General features: G+C 40.4%; 1 protein-coding gene across 1 annotated transcript in view; it reads left to right on the top strand.

Annotated features, from left to right (window-relative positions):
- LOC101625387 (lipid phosphate phosphatase-related protein type 1) overlaps positions 1 to 21,475 on the top strand; it is a 36,686-nt gene that overhangs the window by 9,277 nt on the left and 5,934 nt on the right. The window contains exons 2-5 of the mRNA XM_012721275.1: positions 2,050 to 2,182; positions 11,889 to 12,139; positions 15,633 to 15,809; positions 19,433 to 19,564. Coding sequence (XP_012576729.1) covers positions 2,050 to 2,182; positions 11,889 to 12,139; positions 15,633 to 15,809; positions 19,433 to 19,564 — 693 coding nt within the window. The remainder of the gene's footprint in view (positions 1 to 2,049; positions 2,183 to 11,888; positions 12,140 to 15,632; positions 15,810 to 19,432; positions 19,565 to 21,475) is intronic.

The raw sequence follows: 21,475 nt of genomic DNA, 5'->3' as shown, positions 1-21,475 counted from the left end.
TTAGAGTGATTTTATTAACTGTGTGTGTGTGTGTGTGTGCACGCGCACACATATGCTTAGGTTTATTTTTAACAAGAATAGGTTGTGTATAGATTTCCTCACATATTTGTTTGGTTGTTGCTGTTTTTCCCCCTCTTTTATTAAGTAGTGGAAAGTCTCACCAAACAGAGAATTTCTAGAGTTTGCACATCTCTTTACTATAGATTAAGAATTTGGGAGTTTATGAAATATTTTGGCAAGCAGTGTATATTTTATGCTGCTGTTTATTATTTTTCATCCATGTCCCTGATTAATTTTTTAATCATATTTCATATTGTGACATTATCTATATTTTAGTTTATTGGTTTCCTGGCCCTCTTCCATCCCACTGTGTATCTGTTTACTTTCCCTTGTACCAAAACAATTTCTTGCAGAATGGGTTGCAAATTTATGCAAAAAATTAATAAACGAGTTTAAAAGAGATAGTTCAGTTTCTATTACTTTGTCCTTGTTTTTTATTTATTCTTAAACATTCCATCAAGATTTCCATACTTTCTGACCCATACTGGGAATTTCCTACAGAGTTCATCTTTGGACAAATGAAGGTCAGAGGTGTCTACCATAGTAGTTTCTTTAGAGATTCAATTTTCTGCTCATTCACAAAATACTAATTGAACCTGTATATTACTCCCACTTCTAGTCACTAAACAAGGAAGGCAAAGTCCTTCCCACTAGGATGTCACCGCCCAATGAAGAGGGACATACACAATAATTGCAATTCAGGATAGAGATCTTTATAACGTGCTGTAGCAGCAGTGAGAAAACAGGGTCTTCCTTTTCCTTTGCAAGCTACAAAGTCTTTTTAGAGGATAGTAACATTTTCACTGCATCCAGAAAAATAATGAATAGACATTCTTTTTCCTAATTTATCTTTTTCCTCAATCACACATTCCTTCACTGTTCTGATATGCTTCTTTCATTCAACTTTGAATAGCTCTTATGTGCCTTCCACTGGGCTTTGGCTTTAGGGGTACAACCAAGGTACAGGCAGGACATACTATCACAATAACAAGATGTCATTACTTGGGGTAATAACTAGAAAATGAAAACACAAGGTAACAAACCCCCATGCAGAAAGAATGCCTAATCTACTCTGTAGGATCAGAGAAAGTTCTCTCCAGGAAATTCTACTTCACATATGTGAGCTCATTGTAAGTGCTTATGTTTTTAAAACTGCACCTGTCAAAAATAATTAAGGTAGCTTATGATTATTAAGGTTAATTATCCTAACCTGTTTCTGTTGTTAAGTGGTTCTTTGCTTTCTCACTTTTCCCATTTTCTCTGCTGTCAACTGAAGCCAGCACTCACCTTTCCAAGGTCACGCCAGCCAGATTTACGCCTCCAGAGAGGCAGATTATAGTCAGGCAGAACTCTGTGGGCCTGTTGCTTTACAAGGATGTCAAAGACCTAGTTGCTGATGAAACAGGCCATAGAAACTACTGGGTACTACAAGGATAATGAAGAAGTGCAAGGTGTCATCCTGTCATCAAGGAACTCACAATCTGTGTTAGAGCATTGTGGTTTAAATGGCAACATATATTCATTCAAGACGACAAGAGAGATGTCAATCATAAAAAGAGAACAATCAACTCATTCAGAGTTGGAGAAATATAGCTCAGAGACATGTTAAAATGAAGGATGATCATGTCAACAATGGCAGTATTATCATATCATGAAGTAAGGCTTTCTACAACGTGTGCATGTATTGCTCTATTGGGCACAGTGACTGTATGTCATACATTGAGTTAAAATCAATCCCAGCATGAGCTTATTATAAATCCTATGACAATTTATTATTTCAACTATTTTATAGGGCCTAAGAATTTAGTATTATAGACAGAAATCTAAGTTCATTATTTTGAAGGGGTCAACATAAACCACTCTTTAGCTACATCTTTCCAATACAATGAGATTGTGGATCCTCAGAAGTTTTTTTCAAGCCACTGTTTTTTGTTGTTGTTGTTGTTTTTAATCAGACAACTTGACATTTCTTAAACATTCCTTCCCCAGATTTTTATTGGTGAGATATCCATGTATTTCATAAAGTCAACCAGAGAGTCTCTGATTGCCCAGGAGAAAACTATTCTGACTGGAGAATGCTGTTACCTAAATCCCTTACTCCGAAGGATCATACGATTCATAGGTAAGTACAAGAAAGTGCTGAACTAAGCCCTCTGTTGTAGGTGTAACTTACTAAACTTGCTGAAACTAGACCCACTTGATAAAGCAAACTAAACTGTGAATCTATCAACTTGAAAAGCAGGGGTTGCTTTGAGATTTGCCAGTGAGCATAGAAATTGAGCCTAATCCTAGTGCCACATTTAATTTTTGATCCTTGAATAAGGTCTGTCCTACAATGATTTCAAATTTTGATTTTCCTTATACAATATTTATTGATGATCTTTTTTGAATATACATCTTACTATTGACTGGGATTGCCATGTACACTTGAAGCAAGTCGGCAAGGGTGGAGGGCAGTGGATCACTGATACAGCAAATGCAGAAATAATCAAATTTCCAGACAAAGATTTCCCATCCAATAATTTTGTTATACCAGGGACTTATCAAAATGTGAGCAAACAAATCCAACTTGAACATAGTTGCAGAACAAACTGGTTTCTTAGTATTCGGGATAAGGAGTAATTAAGGCATGGGCTACTTCTCTCCCTTTAGGACTTTTATAAAATGCCTGAGGTGATATTGATGATGATAGTAGATATGGGAATGAGTGAGTGAGGTGGCTTAGGTAGGAATATAGGTCTTGCAGCATTCATAGATGGTAAGTACTCAGCAAATAACTATTTCACTGACTTGGGGAGATCCTACAAAATCTACTGATTTCCTATTGTGGCTCCTGAAAAGCCACTTGATTTAGTGCACCAGCCTACAAGAAGACCTCTATTCAGGTAGATATTTTTCACCCTAGAGGAGCATCAAGTTCCTTTTCATAATCAGTGAAACACTGATCCATTTGAATCTATGATAAATTATCAGAGCGTTGGATCCCAGGATGACATGCCTTGGATATTTAGATGAGACCAGTTAAAGTTCAGAGGTATAAGATACTTCTCGAGGAGTAATCCCAGAGTAGGGAGCAAGCTGGCAGGCAACATGGGAACCTTGGGGTATTAGCTGAATAAAGAAGCAGCCTTCTTTTGTTTTATGGAAACAGGATCTTTCTAGTTGCTAAGATCAAAAACCTTGAAGTCTTATTAGGCAAGAACGTATTAGAAATTGAAATCTTAATTTGAAAGACTTGTTAGAAATTTTGATACCTACTAAATCAGAAAACCTGGGGATGCACCTCATGATCTGTTTCATGACAAATCATAAGTGATTCTGACGCCTATTAATGCATGAGAGCCACTGGTTTAGACTCTTAGAAATTCTTGCTCCTGTAAGTGGTTTATTTACACCTTGTCTTACAACTTGGCTTCCTTCACTTCAGTACCACAAATATATCTTTTGCCATTTTGTAGATCTTTTGGAAGCAAAAATATAAGCAAGTTATTTTCCTACTTAAAACTTCTCAGTGCATTCCGACTGCTAACAGGGAATGGATTTTCTTGGTTCCTACTCAGATGCTGCTCCTTCTGTCTAGAGTATTCCACTGCTTCCCTGTCACCACTAAAGCTGGCCCAGTCCCACTCACCCTTCAAAGCACTGCTCTCCAATTACCTCTTTAGTGATCCAAACTAGCTTCCTCCTCCTCTACTGAACTTTACACCTACATCTTCTATAGGCATTTGCCAGATTGCTATAATTATTTGTCTGTTGCTCCTATTAATATGTGATCCATTGGAGAGCAGAGATTGTATCTTTTCCACTTTGCATCAGTAACATACTGCAAAATGCATGGCAAAGAGTAGGTTTTCAATAAAATGTTTTTGATGAGTAAAGAACAAAGTTTATCTCTGTTAAGTCACAGATTTGCCTAGAATTTCTTCTGTAAATGCTGATTCTTAAATATTCATTTGCTTCCTGTTTAATTAACTTTATTACCACTCATCAGCTTAGTTCTAGGAAATTAAAGTGCACAAATAAGGCAATTTCTAAGAGAAGGTCTGAGAGGTTTATTCTGACTTTTCATATAGGCGATTGCAGGACGTGGGATTTATTTATCTTAAAGAAGCATAACTTTTTCTGTGTACCCATTTTTTTTTTCATGCGAGGAAAAAGGTGCTACTTGGAGTAAAGATCCTATAAATGGACATTTTTTAAATAAATTATAGTAAAATAAGGTAGCTGTCAAAATATATTAAGAATGCTATTTTGAAGATTTAACAGTCTTTTTTTTCCTCTAGTCCAGTAGCCACCAAAATACATAGGATGCAGTTGGAATTAGAAAATGACAATTATTTCAGTTAGCTATTCTAATTAAGTTGAAACGGCATGATTGTTCTCTTGCAGTTTATGTAATTTTCTAGAATACATCACAAGTAGTATTTCCCAACAAATACAGTAAATCTCACATTGTTAAAATGAGCAAAGTAATAACAAAGTATTTTTAAAGAAAATAAGGGAGTAACTGTCAAAGATGAGAAAAAACTGGAGATTCTAGTATATTTCTGGTGATACCAATTTGATCTATCAAATTGTTCTACTTAACAATCTGACAGTATATTTCAATAATCTTAAAAATACCTACTAACCCAAAATTCCACTTCAAATAATTTCTTAAGGAAGTGATAAGAGAAATTAGTTTTTTTCCTCCTAAATTATTTGACCTGGTATGTTAGAAATAGCTAATATTTTTTAAATGCTGCAATCACAAATTATCACCCCAGAATTAGAATTTCTAATGAAAGAAGAAATAGTGTTATATGAAAGTCAAGATACTGTAAATCTATAATTCAAAATAAACCTCTAAAAACTTTATGTAATATGTGTTTATGTATGTATGTGTGTTTGTGTTTCCCATAAAAAAGAGTTTGAAGGGAGGTATACTAATTTAACTGATACCACCTCTCAATTGTACGGAGATGGATGAATAATTTTGGGTTTTTTTTGCATTCTATTTGGTAATTTCTATTTATTAGCATGGAAATATATAATTTTAAAATCAGAAAAATAGAGCTAAATATTTTTTAAGTTAGCAATGGTAAAATAAAAGCTACCCAGAAGGATGTCTAACTTCTAACTCAGACTTCAGCCTAAAAGCAGAGTTAACAATGCACCTTAGTGCTCAAAATCCCTGTTTTAGTAGTCTGTGTGCAAAGGCTTGAATGTACAGCCCTTCACTCCCCGCCCCTCTGAAATTATGTTAAGTGAGAAAGTGGCTAGAATAATGAAGTCAAAGGGAAAACATTCAAATTAAACCACCTCTTCCTTTATATAAATGCTACTTGTTTTGACCTTGACAAAGAGGATTGAATTCTTGAGTCACAAATCCTACAGTAATTTTCCCCCCTTAGATTCTCATTATAAGAAGGATTCCATCCTTTAAATGTAAAATATCAAAGCTAAACTTACCCATTTTAACCCATTATAAGTTTTTCAAGTATAGGGTTGGAAATGAATCTACTGAACTAACAAATTTGACCAACACTTTAAACAATGAATAAAATCAAATTAGATATTTTTCTTTTTTTCTCGCTATTCCTTTTCCTTCTTATAACATTTGCTGTGGTATTACATTAAATGGAACAACAATACACATTCAAATTTTCAAGAGAGATAGTTCCCTATATTCCTTTTCAGCAATAACTACAAAACAATATTATAAATCTGAACAAGATTCCTGGCCCAGATCCTTAAAGGTCACTATCAGGAGGAAGTTTATTTAATCCTATGAAATTCCAGGGCTCCTTTTCCGAAAGCCCTCTCCAGCACCAGTGTTTACACTAGTTGTCATTTTCCTCAGCAGTTGGCAGATTGGCAGTTTGGTACTTAAAGACTAGCAGAAGTGAAAGGGAGCCAGACATTTGAGAGAAATCACTGAGGAGCTATCCTGAGAAAGAAGTAAAGATACTTGTGTCAAAATAAAACCATGTTATCAGGAAATTATGCTTTTAGGAAGTAGAAGTCTATTTGTTCTTTCATTTGTAACATATTTAGGAGTTTTCTAGTTGATTACCCCTCATCTTTATTAAGTTATTATCCTTTATCTCCACTTGCCATGATAATTAATTACAATAATGACAAATACGGGTTTGTTTGTTTGTTTTTTCATAATTCACCAGCTCATCATATTGTACAAAGTGCTTTTTAAATATAAAGCATTATTAGGGTCTTCCTCATGGTTTAAGGTGTTAAGTTGTATCGCTATGAAGCAATTCACAGCCACTCCAGCACGAGTTCCATCCCTGGCCAGGGAGCTGACCCACATGGCACAGCAGACCTCTCCTGTCTTGCCCACTGCTCCCCTTAGCAGTGTATTTCAGTCAATCTGCTTGTTCTGCTCCCTACTCTGTCTCTGGTGAAGCCAATCACACCCTCTTGTACCTCTGGCCTATACCCCAGTTCTTGTATGCATAAATAAATAAATCTTTAAATATATATATATATATATAAAGCATGATTAATCTATAGTTAAATATTTGAGGTAGTTAGAATGACAGGAGTCTTGTCTCTTCCCCATTTTAAAATTAGTTTGTAAAGTTAACTTAGTTAAAATACTGAGGACATCTGTGTACCTCAGGCATAAAAATAATAGCAACTAGTTATCTGTAGAGTTCATAATTTACAAAATATTTTTAGAACTAGTTCTATGATTTGGGTAATAGCCCTGTGACATAAAGCAACTTAGGTTCAGATAATTGATATAAATAAAATCTCTGCATTTAGCTTTTAGGATTAAAGCCATGCCATTAAGACAGAGACCACTGTCAACCTGTGGTGTCTTTGTAACCTCTACTGGAAAAAGAGACTATGATAATCTTGTTCTGAGCACCTTGATATTAATGTTCCAAGAAACATCTATTTGAAGAATAAGATAATATTTGTTGGATAAATCAATTTGTGCCAATGGTGTTAATTATACTGTTAAATTATACTGTTAAAAATTATACTGTTAAAAAAAAGTTAGATTCATTGCCAAAGTGATGAGAAAAGTGCTTTGTGACATATGACACGACTTAAGTGCCTATGATATATCATGGTTTTATCATATTCTTGTTGGGAAATTATTGGCTAAAGAACCGAGAAATTCCTGTTCTGTTGTGACATGTGCATAACATGTATTTCACAGGAGGCATGACTTATATCCTGGCCTCTTCCCAGTGTGTGTCAGCTGTGTGCACACATGCTGGCAAGCATGCAGAACTAAAGTGCTTTTCTCATGACTTGATGCCTAAGTACATCAAAATAGAAACCTGGGTGATGCTTAGGAGTGTGGATTTAGAGCAGTACCACTGGGTCTCTAAACTTAACTCTTCTACTTCCTAGCTGCATGAACCAGGTCCAGTTCATTGAGCTATTTGTGCCCCAGATTCCTCACTTGTGACATGTGGAGATAATAATACTGCCTATCTCCTTAAAAAACTTAAAATATCAATTCCATTCAATCCACTTCTGGGTATTTACCACTAAAATACAAAAGCACTAATTCAAAGAGATATATGCAACCCTATGTTTTACAACAGCCAAGATCTGAAAACAACCTAAGTGGCCATCAGACCGTTGAATAAAGAAGACTGGAGATACACAGACTCACATGCACAGAATGGAATGCAATTCAGCTGTAATAAAAGATGAGATTCTGCCATTTGCAAAAACATAGATAGATGAAGAGAGTGTTGTGCTTACTGAAATTTGTCAGACAGAGAAAGTGAAATCCCATATGATTTCACTCACATGTGGCATATATAAAAATGTAACAAACAGGCCCTCCCTAGTGGCTCAGCGGGCTAAAGCACAGCACTAAGAAGCTAAAGCCACTTCCACATGGTTCGATCCCCGCCTGCCCTGGAGGTTATCCATATATGGCACGGCAGACCTCTCCTGACCCGCCCCCTGCTCCCCTCAGCAGTGTACTTCATTGATCTGCCTGTCCTGCTCCCCACTCTGTCTCTGGTGAAGCCTCTCACCCTCCGCATCTCTGGCCTGTACCCCAGTTCTGTATGAATAAATTAAGACTTTTTCCTGTATACATCTTGGATCACACTCTAATTTAAGGTTCTTGATTCATTTTGCCACATTGAAATGGAGAATGTTTTCATTTCCAAATTATTACTTATACATGTACTCATTCATGAGACACTTAATAAAGTCCCACTTTTCAGTTGTTCTCTTTATTTGTTAAGTGTCTTGTACTGTGCTAGATTTTTTGAAGTTTATAAAACAAGAGATATGGTCCCTAGAACATGTATGCCAAATGGTTTGATGTCAAACCCTATGTCCAATAGAACTGGGATGTGAGATACTAAGTAGTTAGAAAATTTGGACAAGTTCCTACACTCTTTATCCTCATCTGCTAATCTCCACAATTTCTTCTATAATTGATTCATTGGTTCCACTAATATCTATTAAGTATTAACTCTGTGTCTGTTTTGGGATATTTAGGATACAACATTGAACAGAGGTGTCCTCTGCTCCTTGGAGCCTATATATTCTACAAATCTAACAGAAGAGATGGACATGATTGAATAATAACACAACTGTGAAATTCCCCTTCGATATTGCTAACATGGGCATCTGTTGTCTGATACCGTGCCAGATGTGAAACTTCTGTAAAAGGCTCTTGAGTTTCCCCCTAATAGGCACAAGACACACTTCCACTGGATTTTCGAGAATCATTCTAGAGATTTCTAGTACCCCGGCCCTGGAGGCAGTGAGCAGAGACCTTCCAGTATGGCCTGTGCATACAGGCGCTGTTTCCTCTTTGGCTGACATCCTCCCCTAAAATCTAAATTCTTAATCTAAACCCTAAAATTATGGTGATTTTAGAAACTCGGGTTTCGTCCTCCAGACCATCGCCGTTGGTCTTCCCCTGCAAGCCTTTTAAGATTTCCAAACAAAGCAACAATAACTTGTCTTTGTCTCAAGCACATAGCCCTGGCAAATCAAAAGCACTTTACTTCTAGACTTATGTGTCTGACATAAATTCGCTGAGAAATCTGATTAGCTCCCCTGAAGCTAGAAACACCATGATGGGATGGAGCCAACAGATAAACAAAACCAGATAGGAAGGGTTATGGGGATTACACATGTATCTGTTAAATTCAAAAATAGGATCTCAAAGAATTTAGGACTGAGGGAAGATCTATAGACATTTTTTAAAGCATCTCCTTCAAACCAGACCCTATAATACACAGATAGAACACTATCTGTGTTCCACCTGAATTTGAGGACAAAAATATCGATTTTTAGCTTTTGTGACTTGTAAATATACACAAGGAGTTGAGGGCTAAGTAAAAGAGGAAAGACGCATCTCTCAGGAAAAGTCCTGTCTGATCAGCAATGTCTGTGAATCACCCTGGGCCCCCCCCCCCACCCTTTGCTGGTATGGCTTGTGCCCACAGTGGGCTTCTGGGCTGCCTCAATGCCCTTCCGATGCCTGGGCAAATGCACCAAAATGAAACATTAAGAAAGCACATGCTTGGGAAGCCATCAGAAATGCAGGCACCATTCAGAGGGGGCAGGAAAAGAGGGAAAAGTGACTTTCAGCTGCGCTATCCCCCCAGGGGGCAGCGGAGAGCTGCCCATCACAGACTCACTGGAACCACAGAACTGCACTTCAGACACTGGAGCGAGCATCCCGGAAATTCTCTGCCTCACAGAGAGCAAGCCCTCCGGAGGTGCCACACTTGTGACAAATAAAATGCCAGAGGGAAGTGCTGCCAGCTGTCCCTTTTCAAATCATAAATTACCCCAGTTTCCTAGAACGCCATGTCTAGACAGACTTACTGCCCCTTGAAGAGGCCAGAAGTCTAGTCTTTAAGGATCAGGCTTGAGGACGTACCATTCAGACTTTTAGAACCTGGGGGTAAAAATTGCCACAAGTGCAATGTGTGCTCCGCCCCATGGCCAGCAGTGTGCTGAGCTGATGGGTGCTATTAAAAGAACTAATTCTCTCTGTGATAAAGGCGTCCTGGCAAAGCCACAAAAAGGAAAATTATAGCAATTAATGCAGATCACAATGAAAACCGAATGAAGGTTTCAGCCAAACTTGTCTTTACTTCTATGATAATGGATTAACTTTTGGGAGCTGAAATCAGCACAATTTGCAGATTTAGGACTCTGGGTATAGGAGACAAAAATGGGGAAGAATTGAACAGAAACAATAGCAGGTCCTTGACATCTACAACTAAGACTGCTTCTCACACTTGCCTACTCCTCCCATAAATGAGCTGCATTGGAAAGGTTTTGAGCCCACCAAGCTGCGTGGGTACCTTGCCTCTCTTGACGTATTGAACAGACAAGAGTCCACCTGTAATCAATATGGATTATACAGATGTTGAAAGGATTCATAATGAAGCACCTTTTAACAAATTCTGTTTATCATGCTCAAGCTTATTGGGGCTAACCATGTAGAATTTACTAGAAAACAGTTAAGATGCAGGAAGCAGAGCCTTCCCCCAGGACTCATAACCAGCCAGACACAGTAGTGTGGGAGGAAGAATGCCCACCATCCCCAAAAGGCCCTGGCCCTGCTCCTGGGGACAGCTTGCTATGTCACCTTACATGATTAAAGGGAATTTGTAGCTACAATTAAGCGAAGGATCTCAAGGTGATTGTCCGGATGGAGCCAGGACAATGCAAGAGTCCTCACAAGAGGGAAATCATGAAACAGTGATCATAATGGTGTGATTGTGGAAGAGGACTGCAAGTCAAGGCAGCTTCTAGAAGATGGAAAAGGCAATAAGTGACTTCTGCCCCGGAGCTTCCAGAAAGAATATGGCCCTGCCAGAATTTGGTGTTAGCCCAGTGAGACCTATTTTGGGTTCTGTTCTCTGTAACTGTAAGATGATAAAATCATGTTGTTTTAAGCCTCTTGGTGTGTGGTAACTATTACAGTGAAAACAGAAAACCAGGGCCTTCCCTGGTGGCTCAAGGTGGTTAAAGCACAGCACTGTGAAGCTGTCTGCAACCACTTCAGCCCAAGTTCAATCCCCATCCAGGGAGGTGACCACACGGCACAGCAGACCTCTGCTGCCTCACCCCTATTCCCCTCAACAATGTGTTTCTGTGGATCTGCCTGTTCTGCTCACCACTCTGCCTCTGGTGAATCCTCTCACACCCCCCAACCCCCGCACTTCTGATTTGTACCCCAGTTCTTGTATTCATAAATAAATAGAAATTAAAAAAACAGAAAACCAATATGATCACCTGCTTTCAACTTTAATACTCTTCCGTCTGACTTTGTGTTTACAACTTCAAAGTAAATGGTGAATTTAATCAGATTTCTGGGATAATCTTTTTATCATATTTCTTTTTAGAGACAATTCCCTAACAACCTCCATTCACTCTCACCTGCCCTATTAGAGGTAACCCCTAAGAGATGATATGTTTGCAAACAGGACAGGGAAAAAGTATTTTCATTAAGTGAAATAAAAAACCGACGTTCTGTGTCCGCTGAAGGCCATGCACCCTCGTGGGTATTTACAAGATCTTATTTCATCTCTCCTACCCCTGTCAGAGATTTCGCTTACCCGCCCACTTTGTGACTGAGGGAACCAAGATTGAGAGCAGGTCAACAGCTGAAAGTGTGAATGAAGTACACTGCTGAGAGGAGCAGCGGGTAGGCAGGAGAGGTCTGCTGCGCCATGTGGGTCACCTCCCTGGCCGGGGATCAAACTTGTGCTCCAGTGCCTGCAAATGTGAAGTCACAAAGGCAGGACTGGAGCCCAGGTTTATAAGCACCCCAAAATGTCTGTTGACATCCCTAATTATTTTAAATCTCCTTCCAGGGGTATTTGCATTTGGACTTTTTGCTACTGACATTTTTGTAAATGCCGGCCAAGTGGTCACGGGGCACCTGACACCGTACTTCCTGACAGTGTGCAAGCCCAACTACACCAGCACAGACTGCCGAGCACACCAGCAGTTCATCAGCAATGGCAACATTTGCACCGGGGACCTGGAAGTGGTAGAAAAGGCCCGGAGATCCTTTCCCTCCAAACACGCTGCTCTGAGCATTTACTCCGCCTTATATGCCACGGTGAGTCTTACTGTCACCCCTGAACAAGTTTTGGCTGGGATATGTCTCTGCCTTCCTCACCCCACCTGTCTCCAGTGTCACTAACTCTGATTTTTAGAGTCATGTCATGACCTGCTGCTCCTGTACAAATGAGGCTGTTGTGCACCCCCGCCCCATAGGATCCCATTGTAAACCCTGATCTAGCGTAGGATAGTAATTCTGGAAAGAATGTAGGTAGCCACTTGGTCAAATCCTCCCAGAAGCTGAGATCCAGAGTATAACTGAGAACAAAGTTGGAGCTGGGACCTAGACTTGGGTTCAGTGCCTGAAACTCTCTCACTGCCTATGACAGCATTCTTTGGCAAAGCTGTGGCTGGTTTCAGAACACATGCTTGTCACACCTGCCTACAAGTTTGCAGGTGTAGCCTGTGTGAAGGACATCCTCATTGGTGTAGTGGACGAGGATGAAGGCATTGCTTCCCTCAGCTCCTTCTCCACGAATTCAGCAGGAGAGACAGCTGCTCCTACAAACCTCCCCCACCCCAGCATCCAAAAGTTCACTTCTCAGTGCTCCCAAACCACATGAGAAAATCTAAAGCATGTCCCACCTCTTAAAATGTAAGAAGAAACGACAGCTTCTCTCCTATTTTCCTACTCTTTACTGCATTCATTTGAAATTGATCTAATTCCATTTTTTTAAGTACTCCTTAATAGCATCTATCTTGCAAATAATATAATCCACCTTCTTCTGGCTCGTGCTTCCTTAGAACCAGGAGTCTGGAAGGAGAGGGGTCAGTTCAGGGATGGATATCACAGGCCTTTACCTGTAGAAAAGCAACTGTTGGTCTACAACACCCCATTTTCCTTACTTCAACTTATTTTAAATTCAGGGTATCACTAGTCCAGAGGCTACCAATGAAAGGTGAGGGAAGGAAAAGAAGAGGAGAGACCCCTTTTTAAAATTCATTTTTATTGTTTCTAGTCTGATGTGGGCCATTCTCACATGTGTGAGGTGATATTACATTGTGGTTTTATTTGTATTTTCCTGATGATGAGTGGTGAAGAACTTTTTTTTTGTCATGTGCCTGTTGGCCATCTATATGTCTTATTCTGCCCCTTCTGATTGGGTTGTTGTTGAGTTCAACAATGGAATACTACTCAGTGATCAAAAAGGATAACCTCATGACATTCTGGACACATGGGTAGAACTGGAAGGGATTATCCTAAGTGAAATAAGCTGAAAAGAGAAAGAATAAGATTAGAAACACAAACTGTAACATCAACCCTTGAAAGCTGACTATAGATCTGAAGCCTCCAAAAGAGGAAAGGGATAGGGAGGGGAGGAAAGGCCTATGGTAGAGGATAATGGGTGAGTTGGTGCTGGGAAAACTATGGTAAACACACCAGAGAGGAGAATTCTCTATTATGAAAAATGAGCGAGAATATATATATATATATATATGGTAGTTCAATAAAAATATATTAAGCAATACATAAACAATGTATTCTTCCCAGAGATTCTGAGCACACCCTTGCCCACCCCCCAGGGGAGTGTGTTCCAGTCTCCTACAATATGGATAATTGGGCTCCGCAAGGAGAGTCTACTTCTGAGGGAAATGTCCCTGCCATCTCCCTGAATATGTACATCCAGGGAGGGAAAAAATGACTGACCTCGGGTCTGGTCTGTTTATACAGTTTAAAATAAATTTCTGAATATTCTCTTTAAAACAATGGTCCCTTCGTGTCCCAAAATCACATCTATAGGAGCAATTTGTCAACCACCAACTATCCAAAATAAGTTCTAGTTATTTCTTTTGGATCTGTTCCTTAATAAACACATGATAGAAATCATATGACTTGCTACCCCATTAAGAAACAGGAACATATATGATACAGAAGCATCAGTTTACAAAATAGATCAATTGTAGCTATGTGAGACTCCTTCACTTTACATAAAGGGGGGTTAAATACGATATCAAGTGTTTTCTAAACAAAGAAGTCATCGCAAGCATTGAACATATTTTCCAATTTGTAAAATATTGATTTCTCCTAAATTATCAGAACGAAAGTTATATGAAGCAATGTGTTCTTACACCTTTTTCTGTGTTCTTATCAAGCTCCAGTCATTGCTATGTAAAATGAATTTTTACACCACCATTATAAAAACAAATCCGTAGCTCAAAGTATCATCTCATCAAATGAGAGAGAAATTTCTTTGGGGAAGAAAGAAGTAACTATAATCAGCTCACTTAGAATAGATGCTGCTATAACACATGTTTTCAAGGATTCAGATTTTTCCAATTCAAGTCATGCCCCACAGACAAACTATAATCAGTTAAACCCTGATATAAAATTCCCATTGTGCAAACATTTTATGAACCTCTATTTTATGTTAAGTGCTTTTAGAAATTACTGAACAAGGATTTCTTAAGTACTAGTTAATATTGTGAGGAATACTAACTAACCAGAAGGAGTAATAGTATGCTCTAATTTCTGTTACTTTGATCTAACGGTTTTGTAGGACATCTGTTACATATATATAAATGAATCCCATCTTCCTGCATTCACACCAGTGTTGAAGCATCATGCTATGAAATAAACCATCTCTATTATGAGACTGTAAAATGCATCTATTTTAAATTGCATGTGTTCAGGCCATACAAATGTATTATAGATTCTAAGCATCCACATACTGTTTTTCACCGTTGCAAACTCATTTAGCACATTTATTAAAGAAATAATAGATCAATAGTGCCCTCTAGTGGTTCCTTGTAATCTCACAAAAAGTGACCTGTTTTGTTACCTGCAAGAGGCAGATTGCCTAATTCTGGGTTATCAGAGACACTTGATAATTAAGCCTATGAAACTTCAGCGTCTTATCTAACTCCTGAAAATGAAATAACGGCAGCCTGACTCTTGGGAAAAACAAATTACATCATCCTTCACATAGTCCCAAAGTTTTAGTTGTAAGATACAGAAAAGTAATATTTTAGAACGTGCTAGAGTGAATGAATGGATAGAACTGATCACAGCTGCCCCAAAGAATGTGGGAATCAATTTCCCTACAAACGTGAAACCTATTCATGTGACACTGGCTTGGGAGTTCTAACCCAATCAGCTAATTAGTCAGCACTCGTATCCATTGTGTGAAAACATGATTAGTGCTCCAGCGTTCACTCAGAGCTATGGAAAATGCAAAAAGCAAAATGTTCAGCAACTACCTACGTGATCTTCTCCATAAAGTTCATCTCCAGGACAGTTTATTTGGTACCTGAGAATCTTACATGAATTCCCTAATAGCCTGAACTCTTGAATTAGTTACAGAGAAACCAAATGCTTTCACATCACTATGATGCATATCAGCCCAGTGCTTTCTCTAGTAGCTGGAATTGTTCAACCTGTTGGTGTGATTGCTTTGGTACAAACCTCTTGTGTGCGTGTTTGCAAGCACGTGCATGTGCATAAACCATACAAGGAGACTCCCGGTCACTCCCCAGTCTCTTTCCTGTGCCAGATGTACATCACAAGCACAATCAAGACAAAGAGCAGTCGACTGGCCAAGCCAGTGCTGTGCCTCGGGGCCCTCTGCACGGCCTTCCTGACGGGCCTTAACCGGGTCTCCGAATATCGGAATCACTGCTCCGACGTGATTGCAGGCTTCATCCTGGGCACTGCTGTGGCTCTGTTTCTGGTAAGTCAGCTTCTCTCTTTCCAGCTTTTTCTTTCTTTGACAGGCTGCACAAGAGCATGCAGAGTCAACACTCCCAGGTTTCACAGTGCACGTTCAGCTTTGTGAGTGGCAGAGTCCACTGCAGAGCAAGAGAGGATTATCCTGGGGAGGACAGCTTGTTCTACTTCCTTCAACTCTGGGCCAGGCAGAGTAAGATTTTGGCCTACCTTCAAGCCAGTGTTCTCTAGATAGTTTCTTAGGATATGCTGTGAACAGAAGTTTGTTCTTGTTTGAAGGAGGAACACAGAATCAAGAGCTCTACTGCATATCTCATATCATATCTCCACAGCTATCTCTTCTCCAGTCTCTCTAGAACGTCAGCTCTGGCCCAGACTTGTGTATGCCACTCTGAAATGGAAACCTCAGCCACACACCCAGACTTTTTTTTTAAAGATTTATTTATGCATACAGAACTGGGGTACAGGCCAGAGGTATAGGGGCAGTGAGAGGCTTCACCAGAGACAGAGTGGGGAGCAAAACAGGCAGGTCGACAAAGTACACTGCTGACGGGAGCAGCGGGCAGGTCAGGAGAGGTCTGCTGTGCCATGTGGGTCACCTCTCTAGCCAGGGATCAAACCTGTGCAGCAGTGGCTTTAGCTTCATAGTATTATGCTCTAACCCAGAGCACCACCAGGGAGGACCCACACCCAGATTTTTTTAAAGGCCGTTCTGATGATCTCTTTTTCTGTATCCTAGTCATATCTCTGTTTTGAAATGCCTGTAGCCTCTTCCACAGGAGCCTCGCTGCCACTTGTCAGCCCGTGTGTGGACCTGATGTGCAAGTGTGGCCTGTCTCGCCTCAGAGCCATTCAGGAGCAGGCTGGGGACTTCCATAATGATCATTGCAGCATTTTATTTCCTACAAGTACCTTTTCACCCTCATATGATTATCTTTTCTAGAGAAAATTGTGGATTCATGCCCTTTCTCCATGTATTTACATTTCTGATGTAGTTTTAATAGATGAAAAAGGCCCAGCCACTTACTTAACTAAAAACACCCTAACCTGAGTTGAATTGGAAGAAGAGGTTAATTTTTATTGTTTTTGTGGTATTTTATTGTATACAGATTTATTGAGTAGGAGAAGCTTATGGAATAGCCCATCAAGTGTACGGTTTGATCCGTTTTTACATACAGATGCTGCCTTCCCTTCTCCTCATTCCAGCAACCAGCGAGCCTCCTATCACTTTACTTCACCTTTCCTAGGACTTCCTAGAAACCAAATCACATCTTGTGTATTGCATGTTTTCGTGTCATTTTTCACCCAATATCATTATTTGAGGCTTACCCATGTGGTAGCATCAATTCAGTGAATCAATATTCCATCACATGGCTTTACCAAGGAGGTGCCAATTTGTAGGACTTTTATTCTTTTCAGGGGTGAAAAACAGGCCCCAAAGCTCTTTAATACATCCTCAGACCAGGAAGTTGTATGTTGAGCAGGAAAGGAAGCCCCTGATTATATCCAGCAGCCTGGCTGTCTCCCCTCCCCGTTTGCCCTCCCTCAGCCACAGCACCCACAAACACTGGCACTGCACAAAATGGATTTTATGGTCCCATGACCTAATTCCTCCTTTTCTATTCCTCTACCTTGTTTTCCTCAACATACAAAAATACATATGCCTCTTTCAACCTGTAGCTCATGGCTTCCCAGCTTATTTACCTGTGAAGATATAAACAGAAAATGCTTCTTTACTCAGAAAACTGATTGGGAAGCCCCACTCAAACTCAGTATTTCTAATGGATTATTTACATCCTCTAGTAAAAGGTGAAGGACTTCAATGCAAATTCTCTGGGTGAAGAAGCTGCAGGAAAAGTGGCATTGGGTTGAGCCTCAGATTTTAATAGCTCACCAGGGTTATTTCCCCAAGATTGCTTTGTAAAGAGGGAAAGCATACAGCTGACTTCAAGAAAAGTGAAGGTTTTCAAAGAACATCAGTGGCACATAAATGAAGGCCTGTGCTCAAAAGGAAAAAAACGAAACAATTTTGTATCCATCCATTCTCAAGCCAATTATTGCCAGCTGGAGAGAAAGCAGCGCTTGTCCCAAGCAATTGCAGGGGTCTTTAATGGAATGAAATCCTTTGTGTTTGCTGAAGCCTCCTATACAAATTCTGCTTCAACATTAAACTTGTTTTCTCTTAGCAACCTGCAGTCCTGTTTCCTACCACTCAGTCATTATTGGGTCTGTTATTACGGTCCCAGTTGATGGCAAGTGGCATTTATTTTCTGCAAATGATCTTTACGGACGACCTAGAATGGCTTTGATGGGAGACAGGCCACGCTGGGCCTACACATATGCCCTCTTCACACACACACACTCGGCTGAGGAATGGCAGGGAAGGATGCTGTAGAGGAGACTGCAGGCGTCGCCAAGCTGAGAGGTGTTGGAAACAGAGCAAAAGAGAAAAGAGCAGTGTCTGCGAATGCGATTGTCTTCAGCATATATTCATTATTGTCCCATCTGTGTTTTCTATGAAGACTTTGTGGGGGGGGGTGGAGAGAAAAGGCACTGAGTCATTGAATAGCTGCCACCTGCCCTACAGCTTATGGTCATCAGTCACGTGTGCCTAGGACAGCCCAGCAGTATTCTTGCCCTCACTGTACAGACGAGGAAAGTGAAGTTCCGAGATAGGTCACTTTCCGGGGTGCCACCCAGCCAATAAGCCACCTCCTGACCTCGGTCTCTCCAAACCCAAAGCACCTGCTCCTTCCACTTCTCCCAGCTCCCGAAAGGAGAAGTATGAGCAGAGCTGGAGCAGACTGAGCCAGATAGAGTGTTTACGGAAGTGCTTAGAAGGATTTGAAGAGTGAGAGGAATGAGCAAAGGTGTTCATTCTGGGTATGGGGGCAAAGGTGCAGAACAAGTGGAGGGAGAGTATGGAAAGAGACAGGAAAACACTAACTGGGCCTTAGTAAGCCTCAGTGGGTAGTAATGTGGAGGGCAGGTCTATTCATGGAAGCAATAAAGATCTCGCTAGTGAGTTATTTAATAGCAAGAAAATAGTGATCATGTAGTATAAGAATGATCACCTTATGTGGGAGGGAAAGACTAACATAAATATTTGCAATATGTTTTGACACTCGTGATAAGGCAGAATGTTAGTGATGTGACTTAAGGCAATGGAGTTTAATTCAGAAGTTACCTAACTTCTGCCTCTTCTTATCTACACTTGAGATAACCATAGTATCTTCCTGGTAAGATTGCTAAATAGGTAAAATGAAATAAGGAAAACCCTCCAAACAGTGCCAGACTTGTAATAACCCTGAGGGAATGCCACCTGTTATCAGAGGTGGTTGATGTTCTTGGGTCTTTTAATGCTTACAAATTGCATGGTAGGTGTAGGTATTATGATTCCTGTTTGTGTGGTGAGGAAACAGGCGCCATGCGCCTGCTATTGGATGATCAAGCAGATGCTTCCTCTGCACTTCCACTGTGCTCAGCAGACACCCTGGGTAACGCCCCAGCTTCTCCAGGGCCCCTCCCCACTGATTCAAAGGGGGAAAAGTCACCTTGGCAATGATACTGTAAGGAAAAGCTTTGGTGTCTGCAAACTGACCCCCTTTTTTTGCCCTCATCCTACAGGGAATGTGTGTGGTCCATAATTTTAGAGGAACACAAGAATCTCCTTCCAAACCCAAACCTGAGGACCCCCGTGGAGTACCCCTGATGGCTTTCCCAAGGATAGAAAGCCCTCTGGAAACCTTAAGTGCACAGGTACAGTAACGTGCTTTTTGCAGACCAAACCCCATCGCTCTGGGCGGTCAGCTAACCTGTTACAGGGCAACCCTCACGTTCCTTTACTGCAAGTGAGAGACCACTGAGTCCAACTTGTACCAATAAAAACCTGATGCATTCCTAAGAATGTCCTCCAGGAACGTCATAGCTTCCCTCAATTAGTCCTCCCAGGACTTGGCAACCACAAATCCTCAGGAAGTTCTTAGTTACATCTAATTTGAGTCCTGGCTGCTTCTGAACATCTTCACCTCCACTGTAATACCACACAGATGAAATGTGGATCAGTGATGTAGTGGGAAAATCGATTCAATAGGTAGGACGATACTTGACAGGAAAAGGTGGATGACATCCAGTGATAAATGTCAACTGGAATTCCATTTAAAAGGTGATTATTAAGTGTCATTCTGATGACCAAAAATTCAATGCAACGGTATGTATTGCTCTCTTGTGCAGGCCAGGATGTTGCTTCAGCCAGAGCTACAGAAAGTAGTTAAACACATAGTCCTTGCCCTTAAAAGAACTTACAGATGATGAGGAAGTGGGTATACATTAGTGGTCCTCTCATGGTGTGCTGACTTCGGGCTCCTCAAAGAGCTTCATGAATACAAATGAAGTGGTGACAAATCCTGTCAGGGAAAGCCATAGAGAAGATTTGCTGAAGAAGGAGTCTTGAGTCCTTGAAAGATGATGTTTCATACTTTTTTTTTCTGCCCTGAACAGCTGCTAAATGCTTTGCAAATACATTCTTATTTAAGCAAAAGACCTTTGAGGCTCTGGACCTGTGTACCAAGTCTGTCTCACTTTCTACTTTTCCTGGCACTGACTAGGTGTGACATAAATGTTAGGTGGATGGGGAAATGTAAGCCAGACCGAACCAAAACCTGTACTAGAAACTTCAGTCACAAGCAAGAACTGAAGATTGGATCCTAATCACTATCTGAACCTCCATGGAAAATAGATATTGGTGAGAAATGAATGGGACTTCCACACACAGGTCAAAATGAAGCTACAGAAAGCTGACAGAAACTGTTGCCTCTCAAGTGCCTCCTTCCGCACCAACTGTTGGCAATTCAAGGAATCAAGCATCTGTTTTTAGTATCACATGTTTATGGATGAATAAGTAGGAGGTTCTACCCTTTGTTGGTTAAGGAAAGAAAATTAGCGTCCGTCCCAAACCATCAAATCCAAATCTGCACAAAAAAAAATTCTGCATTTGGCATTATTCTATTTTCTAGATGAAGTAAGTCTCAAAAAGTCCTCGTAGTGTGCCGAAGGTCATCTGTACAAAACTAACACACCGGCTATCAGTCTACAGCCACACCACTCTGAACGCACCTGATCTCATCTAAAACACGGGACATCTGATTCTAAGGGCTTGCTCTGCTGCACCTTGATTTGCATTCAAGAGAATTCCATTTTGAGAGTGGCAACCCTCAGCACTGATTGTGGAAACATGCTAGAGGGAACAGTGTCCTTAAACTGTGCTGCACAAAGCTGCTGACTTGGAACTGAACCACAGCTCTTCCAAAATAAACATGCCCTGTGTGCTCTCTGGTGCGCCAGCCCCTCCCCTGCAACCGCATCAGCTGTGGTTTCTATTAGAACCAACGCCTTTGTAGTTTCTGGGTTTGAGCCATCTTCCCAGGAAGAGAACCCTTTGGGGATCCACGAGAAGATTTGACCCTCTCTTCCGAGGTCACATTCACACACATGAAATCCATCCCAATGTTCAAAATATTTCCGGGAGCTAGAGGGGCTGTCTGAACGTGGAGGATCCTCATTTTCCTTCCCTTCCTCCCGAGATATTCTTTCCCTTTGCCACACGGAACCCCCAAGGAAATGGTGATCTTTTTTTCCCCCTCTCTAATACATCAAGCCAAATTTTAATGT

This window comes from Condylura cristata, unplaced genomic scaffold (genome assembly GCF_000260355.1).
Source record: "Condylura cristata isolate star-nosed mole 26May11 unplaced genomic scaffold, ConCri1.0 scaffold00006, whole genome shotgun sequence".
NCBI lineage: Eukaryota > Metazoa > Chordata > Mammalia > Eulipotyphla > Talpidae > Condylura > Condylura cristata.
Note: the sequence above shows the minus strand (reverse complement) of the source record. Positions and strands in the feature narration are given on the sequence as shown.